Source organism: Patagioenas fasciata, chromosome 12 (genome assembly GCF_037038585.1).
Source record: "Patagioenas fasciata isolate bPatFas1 chromosome 12, bPatFas1.hap1, whole genome shotgun sequence".
NCBI classification, from domain to species: domain Eukaryota; kingdom Metazoa; phylum Chordata; class Aves; order Columbiformes; family Columbidae; genus Patagioenas; species Patagioenas fasciata.
In genome coordinates this window covers 9,380,603-9,403,067 of record NC_092531.1, presented here as the reverse complement: position 1 = coordinate 9,403,067, position 22,465 = coordinate 9,380,603, and the positions used below count along the sequence as shown (strand labels likewise).

At 35.8% G+C, this 22,465-nt stretch overlaps 1 protein-coding gene across 9 annotated transcripts in view; it reads right to left on the bottom strand.

Annotated features, from left to right (window-relative positions):
- The window catches only part of VPS13C (vacuolar protein sorting 13 homolog C), an 89,003-nt gene that overhangs the window by 2,829 nt on the left and 63,709 nt on the right, over positions 1-22,465 (bottom strand). For 5 of the 9 annotated variants that reach the window (XM_065847475.2, XM_071813810.1, XM_065847477.2 and 2 more), the window contains 19 exons: positions 21,700-21,935; positions 21,226-21,376; positions 20,856-20,996; positions 19,720-19,801; positions 19,547-19,616; positions 18,679-18,790; positions 17,660-17,773; positions 16,012-16,148; positions 15,730-15,811; positions 15,180-15,293; positions 14,855-14,930; positions 14,069-14,232; positions 12,727-12,772; positions 11,629-11,752; positions 10,803-10,917; positions 6,199-6,290; positions 4,837-4,960; positions 4,494-4,577; positions 260-1,853 (listed from right to left, as the gene is read on the bottom strand). In XM_065847475.2, coding sequence (XP_065703547.1) covers positions 1,752-1,853; positions 4,494-4,577; positions 4,837-4,960; positions 6,199-6,290; positions 10,803-10,917; positions 11,629-11,752; positions 12,727-12,772; positions 14,069-14,232; positions 14,855-14,930; positions 15,180-15,293; positions 15,730-15,811; positions 16,012-16,148; positions 17,660-17,773; positions 18,679-18,790; positions 19,547-19,616; positions 19,720-19,801; positions 20,856-20,996; positions 21,226-21,376; positions 21,700-21,935 — 2,166 coding nt within the window. In that variant the 3' untranslated portion in view covers positions 260-1,751. Of the gene's footprint in view, positions 1-259; positions 1,854-4,493; positions 4,578-4,836; positions 4,961-6,198; positions 6,291-6,390; positions 6,657-6,955; positions 10,321-10,802; positions 10,918-11,628; positions 11,753-12,726; positions 12,773-14,068; positions 14,233-14,854; positions 14,931-15,179; positions 15,294-15,729; positions 15,812-16,011; positions 16,149-17,659; positions 17,774-18,678; positions 18,791-19,546; positions 19,617-19,719; positions 19,802-20,855; positions 20,997-21,225; positions 21,377-21,699; positions 21,936-22,465 lie in introns of those variants that run through there. The other 4 variants (XM_071813809.1, XM_065847476.2, XM_071813811.1 and 1 more) reach the window with 3 other exon arrangements.

Genomic DNA, 22,465 nt, shown 5'->3' with positions numbered 1-22,465 from the left:
AAGGCACATGGTACTGTCCAAACATGCACACAGAGTGGACTAAAGAGAAATCTATTTCCAGCTATGACTTAAGCAGGAGCACATATACAACTATTCCTTACATGCCAGACACCAAGCTGGAGGAAACGCTGGGCTGCAGACAGTTCTTCTGCAGCATGCTAGTACTCCAATAATTTTTTCCATATAGTGCCCGTCATGTGGCAAACCAAAAGCATATTAGGTATTGTGGAAGCAACAACACTTAAAACCATAGCGGAAATATAATTGCATATAAAAATTTATTGACTTTTTTTTTAATCAAGGGCTTGAAATACATACAACCTAGACAGCTAATTTAATGTTTGAGCAGAGCTTTCTAGAAAATAGGTGATACCACAGAATGAAAGGCCGTACCACATTTTTCTATTGTAGCAAGCCAGCCATATGCACACAATGGCAATAAAATCATGTCTGCAGATGCTCTATAGAAGTTCTGTGTTTGGCATCTTACTTTCAAATATCTTAAGCTTTCAAATTTTGTTGTGATTATAGGTACAGATTAAGAGTACATGTATAGAATCCCCCAGCCTTTAAGTATAAGGAGAGTTTAAAAATCCAGGTATAGTTCTCACAATTGCTCTATTTACTGAATAGATCTGTGCAAGAATATTGCGTTTTTACTCGTTAAGGTCATATCTATAGCTATTATCTAGTACAAAATTAAAAATCCCAGAAATCATTCTTTCCAGGGGAAGTGAGTTGGAGAGAGTGAATTTTCATAAGTATTTCCACTTTATATCTTATTTGAGAGCCTAAGACTGACAGCAAGAGCCCTCACTTTACTGATCACTGAACTAAAACCTGTTTGGTCATTTAGTCCTTGACCCAGACAGATACTAATTGATGTGCCCCGTGTAAAGAATTCAACCTGTCTCAGTGAAGTTCATGGGATTATTCATACCATTAAGAGCTAGGCATTCACTCTAAATGTATTTAAATACCTTGCTCAACTGAAGGCTAATAACAGTCTTCGGGAAGAGACACTGCAAAAAATATTCTATCAGAAATTACTTTTAGCTTAATGAGACGGCACTCTTCCAGTGGAGTAACTGTACACTGAAATATGGAAAGCTAATTACTTTGATTTAAGCTTTTGCCACACAATGCTGTGTAAAACCAGTGTGGTGTCCTCTCCTAGAGAAGTCTTTAAGCTACAATACAACCAAAACCATCTACATACACATGACAGGTGAATAATATTTTCCATTTTAAAGTGCAAATTTTCATTTACATATAATTGACAACACTCCAAAGTAAACATTTCCAGACAATGACAGCCTATTTCTTTCACACATAGTCATTCTTACGTTGCTCTAGTGCAGTATTTTCTAATGCCAAACACTAGAACAACAATTACTACCACCTGTCCGTAAACTGTAAACTTAAAGTGCAAATCAGATGACCACTTTATTTTAGAATACATTCAAAAGAACTCCTGATATGAAAAAGGGCAGAAAAGAAAATTTCAGACTGGTAAACATTTTAGCAAAAGTTGCAATTTTTAAACTTAAATGCGTATTTCAGAATAATGAACTTGATAGTTATTTTAAGAACCTATGTCACCTTCAAAAAAGTGTTTATGGCTGTTAACTTTGAAGGAAGTGAGGTTCTCAGGTATCTTTACGTTCTGCACAATGCTTCTATGTTGCTTCTAAACAATTTGAGGGATAAAATTGCATACCAAAGGTCAAACACGACAAATCCTGTCATTATCAAGATAGTGTTAGTGGTTTCTTCAACTGCAAAGATGCTTGCTTCACCAGCTTCTGTTGTTTTCTTATCGCCTGGGCTTCCTGAATAGCGTAACAAATCCTCTGTAAATCAACATATTTAAAGAAAGAACATTTAAGCATGCAATCTGCAGTCTCCTTCCATACAATGCTACTAAAGACAGCTAATGCAACAAACATTAAAACCTACATACACACTGGCTCATTTATGAGCCTTAAATTGGATACATAGCTCCTCACTCACATGCATCCAGAAACAGTTTCCGTGATACTGTCAATCCACTCTAATTTTTCACATTAATGATGTTACTCACACTTAACTATATAAACCTTCCTCAGGAAGCATCCCAATACAAGTGATCTAATTTTAAACAGATAAACAAATGACATTTCCACTACTATATGCTCTGGAGGCTTTCAAAGTCAGGTCATTTAAAGCTCCAGTATTAAACTCATGTCCAGTCAGCCAGTTTATACCACTGGGAACTGCAGCATGAACTTCTAAGACACATACACTGTAAAACACCAGTTAGCATTTAAATAGTCATTTCACATAAGTAATATTCACTAACACAAACATAAGGATATATTCCTTCTGGTTTTGCTGAATTTTTTAATCTTATTGGGTCAAAGGTCTCTCAAAAAATACACTGGTCAAGTACAGCAACACACTGATCCATTAATGGGCATATACCAACTCTTGACTTCCTCTGCTCCTGTTGCTACACATTGTTTTTAGTAGAAGTTTAAATGCCACAAGAATAAGGTGTTTTGAGGAAAATTTAGTATCAGTTGAAATCAACCAATTTTTTTATCTTCTAAATTGGACAGAAAAGTACTGAGAGCTTACAGCTACTAGATTCAGTCAGAGGTGAAGAGCCTCAGAAGAGAACTATGTTCAGGCCAATGAGGTCTGCGTTATCATTATTGGGAAATCAACTAACATTAAGTATATTGTACATAATGCATAAAATGTGTATATGTAATATTAAGACAGTGATATATCTCTGCCTGAGAAAATGAATGTCAATGTGATATGTGTAAATGCCTATGGAAAAAACAACAAAAAACCACCAAAATCTCAGCAAAACACCAATACATACTGGGGTAGCTTGGATGGTTATTCTGACTTCACCTGAGTAATTGCAACATTTAGTGAAAGCCAAAGTGTTTTAAATGCTTGTAAAGGCTTTTTATCCATTACTTCAATAAAAATAAAACTCATTTATACAACAATGAATACTAAAATACAGAATAAGTTAAGCTGGATGGACAAATAATACGCATCAGGTGTACCTGAAGTATTTAAAACACCTATGGATTTCTGTTAACTCATGGAGGCTGAGGAAAAATTCAGAGGACTGAAGAAGGACAAACCTAAACCCCTTGGTTTGTTTTTTAAGGGAGACAGAAAGAATAAGATTGTCTGTAGTTTCCTTAATCTGATCTTAAAGACATTTGTTTCATGCACATAGAAAGGCACCACAGAAGTCTTCACAGAAGTAACAATTACTTGTGAAGTGTACTTTGTTTGTGTCTTCCTATCAAATTGGTATAATTTTACAAGTGGGATTTATGCAAAGAAAGGAGAGGCAAAATGAAGAGTAATACTGACAAAATCAAATAAACAAATCCATGGAAGATTAATGGGTTGCAATTCAGAACAGAAAAATTTATTTTCAATGTATGCATATCAGCATAAATTCTAATGAAAAAGAGAATTAAACAAGTATCCTTCTAGTATGGCCTGCATGTTTTGTACAATGTCCTAGATTTGGACATGACACTAAGATACATACAAACTAAGAGGATTTAAAATATTTAACAAAAAGTGTGATTTGGAAGACACGCTATATGAAAAAGCTGAAGGAATTTTTTCTTTATGCAAGACATAGTAAGGAAATACAGTCTTCCAGTAGCTAAACCAAGTGCCTCAATAGGATAGCATTTTTTTTCCCAGTCTAACCCATTCTTTTATAAGGCTACAATTACAAGTGTGCTTCCAAGATGCTGAGGATCTAACTGATTTCACTTTTGGTATCAGGGACAACTCCTCCTCTCTCACCATCTGATACAAAAGTACAATAAGATGCATTGTTTCCTAGGTAAACTTTTCTACTGTTGAAGTACTCTGGAATTTATACAAAGCTGTAAGTTCAGCTCTGACACCCAACCATCCACAGAACAAAAGTTCCCAAAATAAATCAGCCTCTCCAGCATCAATACAAACATTTAGAGATAGAGGGTAGAAAATCCAGGTGCGGGCAAGGTAGGGGGCAGGAGGGAGGGAGAAGGAATCTAAGCAAACCTTTTCACACAATGTAGACTTACTGGGTTATTCCAATGATCTTGAAATAATGAGGAGGCAGCAGAATGCAGAGGTATGTTGAACCCTGGAGACTATAATGAAACTTAACCTTGTAATTTAGCTATCCGAATTGTTTTTCTTTAATGAGTTTTAATATATAAAACATAAGACTATGCAACTTCAACCTTAAATTACTGTTGCATATACTCTCTTGAATATTTTAGGCTATCTTGTCTAATTGTTTTTCTGGTCAAACTCACTTTTCAACATGCAAGTACGGCACATGCTCCTCAGGCACAGCAGCCTATTCTATAGCGACTCTCTGAACATTACCACTGTTTTTCCATACTGAGTTTAAACAACTGTTCACAATATCAGAAAGAAAGCAGATGAAAGAAAAAAAAAAAAGAATATACCATTGCTGCAGTTTTATCCTGAAGCTGAACTGTCTTGACACTTTCATGACCTGTACTGTCCCTCCTTTGGAACATCTTTTGATCCTGTTGTAGAGGGGAACAAAAAAGTACTTCAGGTGACTCACAAAACAAGAACGCAGATTCTGCTACTTAAACGGCTTGAATGTCAACTTCAGGTTAGATTTCCATGTGGCCTCTGTCCAACCCAACCCCTACTTTTAAGAAATGTCATGTAAATCCTGTTCTTAGTCCCATAGTTAGCAGTTAGAACCATAAATAAGTTAGGAGCATGTTTGGACCTCTAAATAGTGTTAAATAAAAAAAGTTTACATGCTTCTCTTACCAAAACATTTATTTTTAAAACATTTGCTTCATAGGAAGGACAGGATGTAAAATCTTCAAATAAGTAATCCCACTCCACTGTTAAATGGCCTAAGATTTCCACTTCTTTTACACATATCAGTCTCCTGTTGAGAAGAAAAAGTTAATACTGAGTTTGTCCTGGGGACTAGAACCTTGCCAGGAAAACAAAAATAAAGAAAATAAATTTGTTCAAGCAGGTATTTTCTACATGGATTAGAACTATCCATTCAGTCACAGTGGAACCAGGTTTTCCTAATATATATATATTCCAAGATAATCCCTTTGTTCTGAAGACAGAGAGATGATCTATGATATGACATAGTATATACAGGCCACCCAGCACTCCAAATCCAAACATTGTTCTAGAACTGCATACTAGAGGGGCTTCAGTTAATTCAACAGAGGCCCTCAGAGCCAGATGAGGCTACTCAAACAGCGACAAACGAGCTGCACAGTGACACCAGCACTACTGGACTGACAAGTGGTCAGGCGCTGCAGCTGCCAGCGAGCTCCAGGGTCAGCGCACTAACACAAAACTGGTGGCAGTTTTGAATGGAGTTAAACTAGAACTTTCAAGCATGTGCAGAAGAATTGATATAGCAGAAAAGTGCACATTTATCTCAACCTGCAAACAACTAAAACACCTATCGTTAAAGCACTTATTCAGTATCTTGAAAAAGCTTGTTCAGCTGCAGCATGAATTTTGAGATGTGCTAGACATTATAAAACAAACATGGTGGGATGCCTCCCGGAGTCTCATGATGGATGAGCCTATCTCGTACATTCAGGCAAGGTGGAAATCAGCAAGATTTAGGACACGGAGATCATAATCCATGTGTTCCTTTTCATTACCTGCATGTATTTAGCAGGTTTTGAGTCCTCAAACTGCATATTCAATACTAGTAACATTTTGCATTCTAAAAATTGTCTGATGAGTTTAATATCAATTTTCGTACTCTTACAAAAACTTTAGACTCCATTCAGAGTATCTGTTAATTAACAAGATTAAAAACACGTGCATTATCGAAACATCGGTTTGAATACAAACACTTATCACAAGCTAATTTGAAAAAAAGAAACAAAGAGAAAAATATATTCTTTCCTTCCAGTAAGAGGAAAGGCTCACTGACCTCGGAGTAGACTGCCTTTCTAAAATTAGTATCTAGTATTGACAGCATCACCACATAACATTTTCCATAAAGGAAACAAAAGAAGTTATGACAAAAATCAAGAAGAAAATGGATAAAGAAAGTAGTTGTGCAGAGAACAGCCACCAGGTTAGATGTCTAATCCCTAAGTTGAAACAAAGACAAGCCCTTAGGAAGCCTCCAAAACTTAATACCTGTTGGTGACAATAAGGTTTGCTCTTCTGCCTCTTGGAAGTGCACAGTGGTATCGATAGCTCTCTTTTTCCAGTTTTCTGATGTGCAATTTCTGAAACAAAAATAGAACATAATTTGGGGGCTATAAAAAGCGAACTTATGGTGGTGTTTTCAATTTAAAAAAAAGCCTTTTAAGAAGTTACCTCATTGAACATGTTCTTTAATGGCAGGCTCTTACAGTGCTCTCACTCCCGAAGCTGAGTCACTGAAAGGTCTGATCTGTTCCACTCAAAAGGTGGAACACTGACACTGCAGTATCAGACTGCTTCCTCAGATTTCATTTCCTTTCTGTGCTAACAATTCTTTAGTAACGTTCACTCTGTAACACCCCACGCTGCAGACTTGAGATTCAAGAGTGAAAATCCAGCAACATTATCTCTAAAGGCAGCAGCACATGACCCAGACCCCTAAAAATAAACTAACAAGTTACAAACAGTCAATGCACCTCAAGGTTGGGCTTCTGAAGTGATGAACGGGCAATACCTATTCAACATCCAAAAAAAGAACGTATCCTTGTAAAGTTACATTTCCTTCTCTATTTCCATAACTGGATCTATAAACCTGGTAACATGACAGCAGAAGCTAAACTTGACTCCACATTGATCTGTCTATGGTCAACCACTCAGGCAAAGAACTCCATATTGTTCAAGTAACAAAAGCAGAAAGATCATTCATCAACACAGCTTTCATCAGAATCAATCAGAAGAGGCTTCAACATTAACTTATGTTTGCATTTTATTTTCATATATTTAAAAGTTCAACAAATATCTTAAATCTGCATCATACATTGCAATCAACCCAATAAATCCTTGAAGCTCAAAAGTGGATTAAGATTCCCAAGTGATGTGATGTTTTGGAAAACAATTTAATTCAGCATTTTCCAGCAACCAAAAATATAGGGTCCACATCTTCTATAAAAAATATCACTTTCTGACCATCTTAAAAATTTCTGAGAACTGTAAAACAGACGTGATAGGAAAAAAAAAATGCCACAAAAGACTGCTTATCTCAAAGTCTCTTAAAACATCAGAAGAAAGATGCCAGCATATGACTAAAATGAAAATATGAACTCACATTTTATACCTGAACCACAGCTACTTTAACAGCAAGTAAAAATTAAACACATACAAAACCTACCACCATGTAAGACTGCAACTCAAAGGCTGCTATCCATTTTCTGAATCCTTTTGCTGGATATGCAGTAATGAGACTTGCCACGTTTTTAAACAGATTTATTCATAAGCATTCTCCTCTATTAAAAACTCAAAGCTTTGGAGAGAAAGCCTGTTTCTTGTAACTTCAGAAACAATCCCAATAGTATTTTTAGATCTTACATGCAGTATGTTACTAAAGTAAGAGCTCCCACTGAGCTCTGTGCCTATGAGATGCAGTATTTTTCAGAGCTGTTCTCAATATACCTGATAGACGTCAGCACAATGGTGGTGGCTTTATGTACAGAGGGAGCTGCACTTGATGCAAATTACTCCATGATCTGCACACTTGTAAAATTCAGGCATCTTTATCAAAAGCTCTTATTTTTATGGGAACATCAGAGCACTTTGAAGAAGTTCCACTCATTATTGCTTTGCATGGAAATTAAAGAACCAATGCAAATTCACACAGCAGCACAGCGACTCAACCAGAAATAGAATCTGCAGATTCTCAGAACCGAGGGTAGTATTCCCTCTGCCACGCAACACTGTCTCACCACCATGTCTCAATTATTCAAGAAGTATTCTGCATTCTTTATAAAGCTCCATGCTTTAACTGGGAAATGAAACAAAGTAACACCACAAGACACTGAATAATGTACAAACTGCATCATGTCAAACCCTAAGTGCTGGGGTGAGGAGTCCTCAGCAGAGCAGGCGGCAGTACCTGCGTATTAAAAGACAAAGACTAACAAAGCTGAAGGCTCATTACCTGTTCTAGCAAATCTCATCAACTACAAATGCTCCTCATACAAAGGTTAAAACTCTCGAGAATTTTCCTTGGAAAACGGTTCTCCTAAACTTGCCCTATTTGTTCTTCGATTTCTCCAGCTATACACACTATGTATTTATGTTTCTCAAAACGCATTCTGTGCTATTAAGCCTCACTGCATGAGTAAAGACGTGGCCTGCAAGATGTCAAATCTGACTTCTGAGGTTTTGAACTGACTGAGCAGATCCCGACATAGCCCATATACATTAGAACCAGTGCTTGCAGGAAAATGCACTGCATGAACAAGTTCACACACGTAACCTGATCTACTCTATCTGGCTACTGTCCCCATTCTGCACAGAAAAAACTACCTTGTCTTTGAAAACTAGCACAATGTTCCTCCTAAGCTGAGCTCCAATACCTGTCAATGTCTAGATTTCACACAGGAGTATTTAAGTGAAACAACTTTTTACAACCACTGAATAGTATTGAGGCATCCATTCCTTAAGGTAACCTTACAAGGCTTAAACCTCGTAAGCGTATATTTATTTTAAAAGGACGCACACACTATAGTTAGTTAAAATAGGGTAAGGATTCTGATTAAACTACTTGTAATATTAGGTCAAAACTGCATAAAAAATAAACAGCACTAATACCTATAAGTTGAGGTATTTGAGATTAAATTCATAAATGCATATAAAACTGACTTTGACTCATCTTGCTTGTTAAGTGTCCTATTTCCTGCAAATACATTGTCCCGCTCTTCCTTGTAATTTACACTAGGAAACAAAACCTTCCCAACACTAACCTCTAGCATAAGAAACAACATCAGTTAGGAAAAACAAACAAAACCCACAACACCAACAAAACAAAGAAACCACACCTGAATTCAACTGACTTCTGAAAAGAAGAAACTGTGTTTAGTGAACTATACGAAAGATTAATTCTTGGTTGGTATACAATTCCAATCTACACCATTTAGATCCAAGAAAAATACAAACATCAGATATGCAGGAACTGCATAATATCCAGTTTTCCTTGTTAATTGTACACCTTTTCCTTTTTGATACATGGCAAAAATAGAGTGCAAAAAAAAAAAATCTCATTACATGAAGAAATTTAGTTCTCTTAGCATATCATGACAACTTAATTTCACTTAATTTCATAAAATAAAAATTCACCAAAAGTTTTATTTTAAAAAATAATTTTAAATATAAAAAGCTGACTATTGACCACTAAATTCTGGAAAGGCATTAGCAGCAGACAGATGTCACTGCTCAACGTTTTTTTCATATGCAATAGGTAATTCGCTCTGAGGACAGCTTCTTAATTTATGAGATTTTGTATTAGAAATTAAATTTGTGGCATCACTTAATTTATAAATGTATTTTAAATTAATTTTTTAAATGTATGTAAATTCATGTTACCAGCTGAAAGTTCACATTTAAGTATGCTGAACAGCAAAGCCCTAAAAGATTCTGTGAATGAAACCAGAGTCAACTGAGCTGGTTACAACTCTTAATTGAGAAAATGTCATGAAGAAGTAGTAGTAGTAACTTCAAGGGGTAGTGGTTCATCAGATGTACAAATGACAGGTCTATGGCATATTACGGCAACCAAAAATACAAGTTTTCTGAGCATTTATATGGAAAAAATATTTCTATATCATGAAACTATGAGCATTTTCACTGAAGAAAATTCCATTCAGTATCACTATTTAAATTTTGCACAAGTATCAAAACGTTGCTCTCTCCTTTCTTCTGCAGCCCTAGTTCTACGAGAACGTTTATAAAAGAATGAACTCCACATCTACCCTACCATCATTTTTTTTTTTTCCCCATTGCCTTCTGTTGTTGCCATTCATACGGAGCTAAGCATCCTTCAAAAAAAAACAATATACAGGAAACAAACCCTCCTTGGCTCTCTCAGCTTACTAACACACCTAATCTTACTGAAGATGGTTATTTAGGTTTGTTTGTTTGTTTCTTTTCATGAAACACTGTTCTATTCAATTGCTACACAGAAGAGACATGAATGAAGGGGAGAGGACAAGTTAAATGCAATCATGCCCTTAATCTAAATGCTTAAGGCAGATAAAAGACCGTAACATAAATAGAAAAGAAACATGGAAAATGTTTACTCCGTTATTCCAGTTCTTGCTGCGTATGCCAGGAGAGAAAGAGAAATAAGAGAAACATTAGAAAGAGAATAGGAAATAAATATTAAAAGAACAACATGAAGGAAGTAGCAAATATTAAAGTTTTGGTCTTAAAATGTTAATGTAGACAGTTATTTTACTCTAAGTTTTTTACAACAAAAAAAGCATCTTAAGGTAAGTTTCAAGAATGTGAAGGCTGAAATACAAATTAACTGGATTCTGATTATCTAGGACTTAGCAACGACTGCACATAATGTGCAGAAGATACATTTAACAGCAATACTGCAGCTTTCTTGTTGCATTTAGTTTACTACAAGCACTGGGTCTTCTCTGTCACACAGGTTTGCCTTATGAAATAGGCTGGGCAAATTTTTACTAGAGATCACAACTGCCACAGATCTGTGGCAGGTTTTTTGGAACATAATCCTTTATGGAACCCTGTAGATAAGAGAATTTTAACTGTATTTAAAAAGCAAGTCATACCTCAAATAAATCATAACCCTCAGCTTCCACCCTATTGTATGGCCGGATGATGCCATCTTCATGAATGAAACGTGGAGGACGGAGATTAGATACCTCTTCCGTTGATTCTGCCACCCTGTCAGAGACAGCAGAACAGTATTCTGGTAAGTTTACTACAGTTCTGAGTTCCACCAATTTATCTTTAAAAAGTCACCCTTCATTTGCCACATATCCCAGTTACACTTCTTACGCACCCTACAGAAGCAAAGAGTAAAGGCATATCGCCAGTAATAAATTCAGAGTAACATTAGCCAAATAGAAAGCTATAGAATAACTTGGAGGCGTTTAGTCCCTACCATGGATAATTAACTAAGGCTTCTCCTGCTTATTAACACACTTTCCAAAGGTCCCTTTTAAAATGTAAGAATTCCCTGATGTGCACTGCTAATCACATTTCAAACTGAAAAGTTTTTCTCAGAAAATTTGAACAGTCTGTTTTTTACTTTCAGTTTAAATTATATTTAGATATTTGCTTTCAGCAGTACACAAACTTCAGAAGTAAAATTTACACATAATCTTTTAACTGTTTTCTTATCAGGGAGGGTGTAAAAGGAGAAAACAGACAAGCTATCATCTACCTGAACTCCAACACTGGAAGATGAATTCTGAAGCAGCTTCCAAAGATCATCAGAAAACACATTCATCACAGGCTACTGGACATCTCTCAGCCCCATATATCCTACTGCATATCATATTTAACACAAATAATTGTGGCACTACTGAATCACTTTACCACCTGATATCCAACATCTGGACAGTACTTCAAAACGTCCTCTTGACACTTTACCTTTGAATTCCCTGGAAGGTGCTGCTTGCCATGTCTATGATGCCACTTGTTGGGCGGGCTACCACTCCTACAAGTCCCTTTCCAACTCCTTTAAAGAATCCAGCTGCACCTTCTTTTTTAGCCCCTTTAAAAGAAAGTGAACAGAAAAAGAAACACTTGTAATGACCTCCTTGAAGCCATTAACCAAAGAATTAAACCATTACTGCTCCAGGCTGCACTAGAACTGTTTCGTATTAGAAACAGCCCACAGCAACTGATGACAACTTATAAAAAAATTCTGTGAAAAGTCACACATGGGTTCCTTGTCTGGTCAGACATGTTCCTGTTCCCTTGGCACCTTACCAGCCTCCAAAGCCAGAATAACAGAGATTTTAACTAGATTCTCCTTCTCACACTTTCACTCAGGACTGAAGGCCAAAATCTGAGTTTCTACAGGTTAATAGTAATAACAAAATAATCTGAAGACTAAGATGCACAAGTATAATGAAAGTTAACTATTTGTATCTCTAGATGTCATGTTTCTGGGGATACATAACCATGGAAGAGCCAAGAAAGCATTTAGAAAGCATGTGTGTTCATCCACTAATGAGATAAGGACTGCAGCTCAAAATATCTTCCAATAACCTATAAAACACAACCTCCAACATTTAAATCACTTTTACATGTATTTTAATAAAAAGCATTTTATCTTGCACTTTTCCATCATCTATCATACTGATGAAGTGACATGTCTTTACAAACACAAATACTGATCTCAGGCATAAAACCAAATTTGCTTATTTGGGACCCTTGGAGTCCCAAAAAACTTCTTCAATTGGTGCTTTTTAATTTTTTGTTTTTACTATCTTTATTCTGGCTTTAAACAATACATCAGGTACTACAGAAGGCCTAACAAAATACATCACTAAGACAACCATTCCTTAATTCATGTAAAGGCTGAGAAGGCAGTAAGGGAGCAGCAGCTATAACTATGTTTAACAGTTTCATCATACACGGTCACATATATGGTCACCTAGATTGATATTTCTTAAAATTACAAAATAAATTGTGAAGTACTGGGAAACCATTCAAGAAGTACAGTGCAACCTCAGGGCTTACCTTCTACAGGTTTAGTGATTATGCCTGTCACACCTCCAACAACACCCTAAACAGAAAATGACAATTGAGTTCATATTTTGAAACAGGAATGCAATAGTCCAGCTGGGCAACCAGCTGTCTCTCATCCTTCATATTAAAACTTCAAAATGAAATTCAATATTGGAAACATTCTTTGGCTGTGTGTTTTGTTTGGTTTGGTTGGTTTTTTTTACTTTAAATTTTAAAGAAAATTGCAACTGAGTGAAAGAGAGAGAAACTAAAATGGCTGAACAATTATGCTGGCAAGAAAGACTAACAAATCCTATCTAATAAGTCTAGCAATAATTAAGAAAGCTACTATTTGACTGCTAACAAGGAGCTGACAGAATTCCCAGTCATGAGTTTGTGATACCAAGTATTCAAGATCAAATACCTCTCTGGAAGACTTCAAACGTCAAATAGTTTAATGGCACCAGGCCAGAAGAATAAAAATCCACTGAGGTAATCTCCCCATTTTCAGTAAACAGTAGCAGAAACAACCACACAATGCTTATTACTTACAATTACTTAGAAATAAGTTGATTGCTTTTATTTTAAATGGAAAGTAATGGAATGTGTTAGAAGACTTAATTTGCATTCAAGTAACAGATTTCTCAGTAATTGTTTACATAGGGCTTGTCTCATACCTAACATTTTACCTAGAAATAGACATGATCTTTCAGCAACTAGAAAAGGTTCCCAGCTTTCAATGATTAAATGTGTAACCTCATCTAGGTGTTCCTGCTCCAGCAGGGGGATTGGACTGGATGATCTTTTGAGGTCCCTTCCAATCCCTGACATTCTGCGAAAAAAACATAGGGGTTGTGCAGCTTCTATTTCAGAAAAATCTCTCCAACCTAATGTAGTACTTACTTTCATACACTTTCTACTTTCTTTATGGTCACATTCTTTAAGATATTTCTACTGTGTAGCACATGCCCAGAGCTGGTAAATTCACAGCTGACTTAAATGACAGAATTGATTACAAGGTAAATAAAGGAACCAGTTCCTTTAATTACATAACACAGCTGTTGACCATAAGTAACTACTTGTTTATTTATATAACTCACAGTCTAAATCAGTGTTACTTCCTATGCTTTTCCTTTCTCAGATCCTACCTTAGTTTCCTCAGGCTGGCCAAAAACATGACCTCAAACACTAAAGCTGATGCAGTATACCAAGTCTGCAATAAACTGCCTGCCTCTTTGTCTCTTCTCTTTAGTTCATGGAACAGATAAAGATGACATTATCAAACCCGTTTCCATATAATTTTCAAGCCTGGATTAAGAGTTGGCACATCATACCCTCAGCTTCAAACTCCTACCCGTAACAAGCCTTTTCCTCCTTTGGCCAGGCTGTCACTGAAATCTTTTGGCTGCCGCCCCATTTCCTCTCTCCGTTTCTGCTGAAATTCTTTATCCATAGTAATAGCAGCCAAGCCTTTGCCAACAGAACCAGTGATCCGAGACACCACTCCTGCTGCACCACCTGATGGAACATGGCAGAAAGTAAAAGTCACTGTTCTTTCACAATTTAATGGCAGACAACACACAACAAGCCACAAAGTTCATTGTGATTGTCCTTCATATTCAGTTTAGATATTGCCAGTTGACACATAGTAACTACCACATGTTCTCCGTGAACAGACTTCAGAATCTGGCCTGAAATCCATAAATACAGCAAAAGGTAACTCTTAAATCACTTCCATACATGTTACAGAGCACATTGGATGGAAGTATATTTTCTCTAATGACCGCAACACATAGCCAAATCAAAACTATTACAGTAGCTGGTCCTAAGAACACTCAGGCTTCTCCAGATATTAGGACCATTAGAGTCACTTTCAAATTCAGTTATACATCCAATGTTTCTCAGTTTGCTTGCTCAGTCCAAAAAACAGGCACTTGCATGGTCTCAAGTGAGTTAGGTATGACTGATTTGTGTTACCAATATGGGCAGTAGTATCTGGCCAACTTAAATACTCATTAAAAAATTACCATGTAGTTATTTTTAAAATACAACTTTCCCTTAAAATAATAAGAAAAAAAAAATCTAAATGTAATCCATGAGTTAAGTTAATTGATCAAAACAGTAACAATATGATACATACCCACTGTGTGTCCAAGAAGACTTTTAACACCTATTACAAAGCCTTCAGCAAATTCTTCAGGTCCCTGAACTGCACCCTAAAAAATGAAGCTTACTTTTAATAGCAGAAAACTATACATTTATGCAACTATTTCAGGAAAAACTAGCAATTCCTTTTCACTGATGAAAGTAAGGCCATTTGAATACGTTCATCTAAGATAACAAAAAAAATCACTACTTTCTTAATTGTTCAGGGTGTAGAGTACAGTAACAATAAAACTACATCCATTACCAGCATACCCAATCAGCCACTACTTATACAGAATGGAAGAATCAGGAAGTCATACCTGGAACGGCTCATAGAAAAAAGCTTCAACTCCCTCAGACAAGCCTCTGATTAAGCCAAATGGATTTCCAAGAACATCTAAGCCAAATACGAGAACATACATCTGTTTCAGGAGCTAAATAATTGCAGTGAGGAAAAAAGACAAGAGCAGTGTTACTAGCTGTTGTTATACATAGTTCCATGTTAGAACCCAAGGTGGGTACATTTTTTTATTAGCTGTTCAAGTAAGGTGTTAGAGTACTCAACTCAGTATTCCTACTAGAATGAAGACAATCTTAGGCAAAAGATGCAGCGTATGTGTTGATCAGTACTGGAGTACTTTGGTCAAGAAAAACATCAATAGAAAGAACAGAAGCAATGACTTAAAATTCCTAAAGACATTTTCAGGACACCTTTGTATTTACATTTTTGTAATGTACCACCGGATTCCTACTTCACTAAGATGAAATAACAAATTAGTAGCTTTTAGAAGTGTTCACCTTTCCTATTTCCTACATTCTGTAAGATATTTGCTCAGAATTTTACACAAAGACTTGACTAAATGAACTTACTTGTTCACTATAGTGTCTGACAACTATCTTCATCAGTTGGTCTCTCTTGTAGAACTGATATTTGATTTCAAAGAAAGCAAGTCTGAAAGACAAGTAATCACGTTATAGACACTCTTCCTCCTTTTTCCTTCAGACAATCCCAAAGCCCTGCTCTCTTATAAAGGAGACCAAACTCCATCTTTCCCTCCACTCCTCCCTTTCCCTAAAGACTGTACACATTTATTTCAGTCAAAGTATAGGAGCTTTATTCAAAATACGAAAAAGAAATCTTTATTAGCTTACTTGAAAATAAGATCATCCACATCTGTTAGAGTAGCTCCAATACTTTTCAACAGCAAATTCAGAGAATGGAGAGCTACCATTTCTTCCCCCTTATCTGATGCTTCTCCAGCAGAAGCCAGAGACAGACTCAAATGCAACTGTCAATAAAGAATTAGTAAAACAAGAGACATCAAGACAAGTAAGACAGGCTGTGTGGTGCACATGTAAACAAAACTAGTGGTGAAACAGTAGTAAGTGTATTTTACTCTGAAGAAATGTACAATTTCAGCAAACATGCCTGGACTTAAAATGGTATCACTTTGATTACATAGGTATTTAATTATATTTCCATATAGAAAAGCATCAAAGTGTCCTAGAACTCCAACTTTTGTTATGTTTACTTCTGTAAACTTCTGTGTTAACAATGAGAGAAATAACTTGTAGGTTAATTCCCAGTAAATTTTAAATACCAATTTATTTAACTAGCTCATGTATATTTTTGCAACTAGTCACTCTTCTGGGGAAATACATGAACTTCTAACACTGTAAAATGAGATCGTTTAGTGTCAATAAGACGCTTTTCTTAAAGAATATCCACACACTTTTCTTAAGGGTGCAACAGAAGGCAAACTGCCTTCTGTGCCTTACTAACTTTATTGCCTTACAACTTTTCTTAATAGGCAACAGAAAATTATTTTACTTTTCCCTTGTTCATCACCATAATCAATATTGCTCCCTTCTACTCTATAATAGTTTATCTGTATGATTTGACTTTTTCAAGATTCCCCATTTTCTTATTATCCAGTGGCTTAGAATATTGGGACAGGTCACTGAAGTAAGAGGAAAAAATCTGGAGAAAAAAAATAAGCCTCTTCCTGTACTTAACAGGCAGAAGGTTTAGACATTTCACATAAAGATACCAAAGAGACTTATAAGAGTTTCTTCAATAACTTTAATCAGACTAGCTAGAGGATAATGTTAAAATATCATAATAGCGTCTCACTCCTCTAATGTTTTCCCTGGCTTCGTATTCTTGTAAGTTAATAAGCACAATCATGCAAGAAAACAAAACCTGGGAATCTAAGTTGTACCCTAACAGATATCTGGTGAAATAAGGAAAAAGTCGAAAAAGTGACAGAATTTAATCCTCTGTATTGGGGTTTATGTCTGCCTTTTATACATCTGATCAAAAGAAAAAGAAAGTAGGTGTTGTGTTGGGTTTTTTCCCTCTAAGTTCTTGTTCAATCCAATAGCCTTAGGGAAGCATTCTGTAGATTCAGAATAATGTATAAACTTTCTTCCCTTGCTCTAAAAAAATCTAACTGGTTCAAGAGGGACACGAAGATGAGCCCATGAAAATGTACTTTATTGCAGTTTGCAATACATTACTCGGACACCTTAAGGCCATCATTTTATCTCGCTTTCCTCATTACCATAAGCCCTGACTCTTCACACTTAGCAATGGTTAAGGGCCTGTTTGTACTCATGGCCACCTAAGAACCTTTTCCAAGATAATATTAAGTTCTAGAGAACATTAAAAAAATCCCCATTAGGAAGACAACATGAAGCCCTCAACTACCCAGAAGGCTGATCTGAGGATGGATTTACTGTAAAGAAGAGATCTTTGATATCAAGGGATTTATTAACCAAAATTATCTCTATTACATACCTTAATTGGAGAAATATGGAAATGCTCAAAGAAGCTGAGCATTGACAGGTCTGTCAGGGAATACTCCATTAGCTCAGTTTTAAGTGCATCTACATCTTTCTGAATTAATTCAGACTAGTTTTATTAAAAAAAGAAAAAATAAAACAGAAGTTTATCTCATCAACATATGAAAGAGCATAATTACATATGTGTAATATATGTAATTATATAGAAATGTAAAAATATACATATATACATCAAAAATCATGATCATGGCCAAATGTAACAAAACAGTTACCTACCTAGCTAAGTAGCCAACACCTCCAAAACTGCAAATAGACTTATTACTTCACAAACACCCCACAAAAATTTGTGGATTACTTTTCCAATTTATGCTATTTCACTTGATATCCCCTTACATTCCTCCAGGTATCACTTCTAAATTAATTTTAAAATACTAGTAAAATAACTAACTTTCTGAGGGTTTGCATTTTTGTATTGCCTTACAAAATTAGAATTTTTATACAATACATCTCAAAATACAGTTTCTTAAGAAACTTGTATGAATGACTCTCCCACACATGTTAGAACCAAACATGACCTTTCTGAATACTATGCACCTATGTAAGGCTTAACTTCCAGCCATGAAAATACGTTCCTTCTGCTCTCTGAAGGCAAAAGACACTAAAGACTGACAATCAGAAGCCCACTCTAGAAACCCTAACCTTATTTCATTCACCACCCTCAACACTTTGTAGCCACAGTTGAATGAACTGTGTCATCAATTAATGAAACATTAAAAGAGCAGAAAACAGATACACATACCCAAGTATCAGTTACTCAAATATGTCATTTAGTAATGCTCGCAGCCAAAGTTTAACAGAAATCCCAATGCTTCTCTGAAAATTATCCTACAGTCCCTTTATTCACCATTTTCAAATGCAATATTCATTCATTTAAGCCAAAATATTTAGACAAGTCACAACACTGGTACCAGAAAGGTCCTGTTGTGGCAAAAATCAGTTTATTTCATACATTACCCTTTGTCTTTCAGCTTCTGGGTCTGTAGATGGTGTAAAAAGTCCACTAAGTGCTCCTAAAAACTCTTGGTCAATTTTCAGTGCCATTTCCTGGATAAGAACCATGAAGTATCTAAAACCGGAAAAAAACAAACCATGTATACTTGTAGAAGTTGAATTTAAATATCACATGCCTACCATACATAATTGAAGTTTTGTTATGCAACACTGCATATTAAAACTTACATTCTACAATATCAACTGTCTATTTAGAATTATTCTTAATACTTTCTAATCTTTTCAAAATTTACCTAAAAATATCAACCATCACCAAATATTTCTTCTATTCACACATTATAATTCCATGCGCTTCATGGGTAGCATCTCCTGAACAACATATTTCTTCCTCTTATCTAACTGCCTCTCTCCAAAAGTCATATTACTGAATATTTTATTGAAATACACCATCCCCAAATGTTACATTTTTAGTACAAAAACTCAAGACACTGATATATTAACTAAAGAACATACTTTTCACAACAGAACACACTGCACTGGGCTGCATTACAGACTGTATGAGCTGTCTGCTCTTACAGCACCAAATACACCAGCACTGTACAGTGAACAGGTTGACAGACAACCGATATTGTAGTGCAAGAGCTAAATGATTCTGATTACTGAAGAATCCGCACAACAGTCCCTTCACGTGGTCAGTCTTTGCTTTGTAAAAGTAAGTTTATTTTGGAATGATGTGTTTTCACTGAAGACATTTAATAAGTCAATACAAAGCCAAGAGTTGTTTGGGTAGGAGACCCTGAACTTTAAAACAAGGTTCCCTTCTACAATGCATTAAATCTCAAACTGTATTACAACACACTGTTAAACTCACTTGAACTGCAGTACTTTGCTGTATTCATTGAATCTAGTGATGATGCTGATGTCAATGAAGGGTTTTGGTTCTAAACAGAAAAAAAAAAAATCAGTATACATTAAAAAAATCCATTGCCAAGTTACTGCTTTCGAGGCTGAATAAGTCTGCTATTACTAAATGCTTTCTCTTACCTGAATCCAAAGCAATTGACTTGGGAGGGGCTACAGGGTGAAATACAACAGGAAAGATTGATCCTGGCAATTGATTATCAACCTAAAAAAAAATTGCATAATTACTGGAATATTTTAACAACATAATAATCAAAAACTATTTCCATTTTAGAAGGTTAGAAAAACTTGCTTCTAGATTGTGTTCAAGAAGAATGTCATTTTTATTTGGGGGAAGGAGAAGAGAGAAATAGGATTAGGCTGAACTTCTTTTGGAATGTTCACTATTTAGTTATAAAAGGTCAGCTGGTTAAAGTCTTGCACAAGGGATGATTACACAGTTTCGCACTCACAAAGATTCATTTAGAGGGACTGTATCTGATAGTATACACTGACTGTTCTACTGAAAATTACCTTCAGGCAAAAATAAAAAAAAATGCAAAAAAAAATGGAAAGAAGCAACTCTTCAGCACCAGCTGGTCAGAAAAAGTATCAACAGGGTCCTCAGTGAGGACACTCCCCTGTGGAACTCTGAAGTGCAGCAAATGCAGATGAAGATGACAATGATGACGATTTCTCACCATCATTCTCCTCTGGCACTAAACATTTCCCACCACTAACCTGCTCTAGCCCTTTATATTGTTTAGCAACACTTAGCACTGACTAGAGTATGTTAATTGGGTGCAAGTGTTACACATGCATTCACCCTTAAGCCTACCTACAGATATATTATTGCATACTATTTTTGAGTATTTAAATGTCTACTATCTACTTTCCATTAGGTAGCATCTCTCAACCTATAGACACACACTCTAGAGTAAGAGGTTACATGACTATATGCAAACTAGGGTAAACAAAGTTTGAAACAGGTTGACATTTTTGTTTGATTTAAAACATCAAAACACTTCTTTTTAGAAATAAACTTTCTGTCATAGTACCCTGCTTTACAGAAAGCTACAATTGTGGATTTTTTTCTTGCACTACTTGCAAAATCCTGGGATGGCAGCTCTGCAGTACTTTCCCACCAATGGAAAAGTGCTTCTGCTACTCTTGACACATGAACAGAGCACCATATATGTAAGAGTTTGAGATACATCTTATAAATGAATAAAAGCCTTTGAGTGTCTGTTTAGTTGATAGAACATCATGAAAGACTGTACCTGCAGCCAATACAATCGAGCCCGTAAGCTTCTTTGGTGAGGCGACTGTTTGAATTCAACCTGAATTCCTGACAGAAAGTTGCGCCGGATGCTGCATCTGAACGGGAGGCGCATTTCCATTGGAACCTTACTAAAATTCACCTAGAAATACAAGAAAGCGGAGTCTGGAAAATACCTTATTACGATCTCAGTATCACCTTAATACAGAATATTCTTCTGTATAAAAGGTCAAAGTATTCCAAACAGAAGCCTGCTTTTTGTCTGTGTTTCTCTTACCACAGCATCTATCCTTACTTAGCAAAACTGAAGCCTGTTTTTAACTGTTGCACATGTTGTGTAACCATTTGAACAAAGAAGCCTCAAAACGTACCTCAGTATTGTCGTCAACTTTATGCCAAGCAGAAGCCTGGAAAGCACTCTTACAAAGATATTTTTTATAGGCTTGTTCCAATAGGTTTATTTGCCTTTGATTAAATGGTTTCCACTTTTGCCTCCGTTTCATTTCCCAAACAACACCAGAACTGCAAGAAAAATAAGGTGGTTAACAATTTCAAAGTACATAAACCTTTCTTAAGCATACAAATCATGCAAAAAGATATCCTAACTTTTCAGGCATTCAAAATCTCCCTTTTTTTTTTTTAATAGAAGCTAAGAAAGGAGGCAGTTAAATCTTATTTATTCCATTTGCACAATTAAAATTACGTTCTGCCTTTATTCTAAGAGTTTCATTTATATGAATTTCATTTGAAAGATGTCCCTTTGAACTCAACTGTATTGCTAAAATTATGACATAGTGTCAAATTTTGATTATTCAAAGGAATATTAAGGCTTCCATGTGCAGTACCTGGTTATCCCTATATAAGAGATTTCTTTTTTATTTTCATTGTTGACAAGAGAAAGTCCAAGACTATGGATTGACAAGTTTATTTCTTGGTCAGGTTGCTCCAGCTCCTCTGCTTGTCGTGCTTTAGAAACTAATGCAACATCATCTGTGAAAAGCAGCACTCGTTGGCGTCCATCCAGGAAAGACACCCAGTGTATCTGAGTATTCGCATTGTAAGGGAACTGGCCACACTCATCCTGTATTGGGGAAAAAAATGTACATAATACAAATAATTACAGGAGTAGATCCATGACATCACTGTATTTGTTTACAAGCAAGCAAGTTTACTGAGACACATACAAACCAGAACTCAATATTCTTGTTTTTTCAGTTTACGGCATCATACTGATTTGTATCCCAAACAGTGGAAAGAAGGTGAGGGTTGAGATTTTTTTTTTTTTTTTCATTTTGAAAATCAGGCATTGCAGCAATATTTGTGCATGAGAATAATACTGGAAATCACTAGGAAACAAAGGTCTTCATAGCAGAAGAAAAGACTAGAATCATGGGTGATAGGGGAAGAAAGCATTAAATCATATAGCATGAAACAGTAAAACCACAAAGTGATTAAGATCTCTGCTCCTCAAGTGCAGGTATTCCTTACTTGTTAATTTGCGAGGCAAAACTGAGATAGTCAGAGCCCTTTTCTCAAAAGCCCAAAATAATAACGAATGTAACCATAACTATACATGGAGAAAATCAGTTTGAAACTAAAACCAGTTTTAAA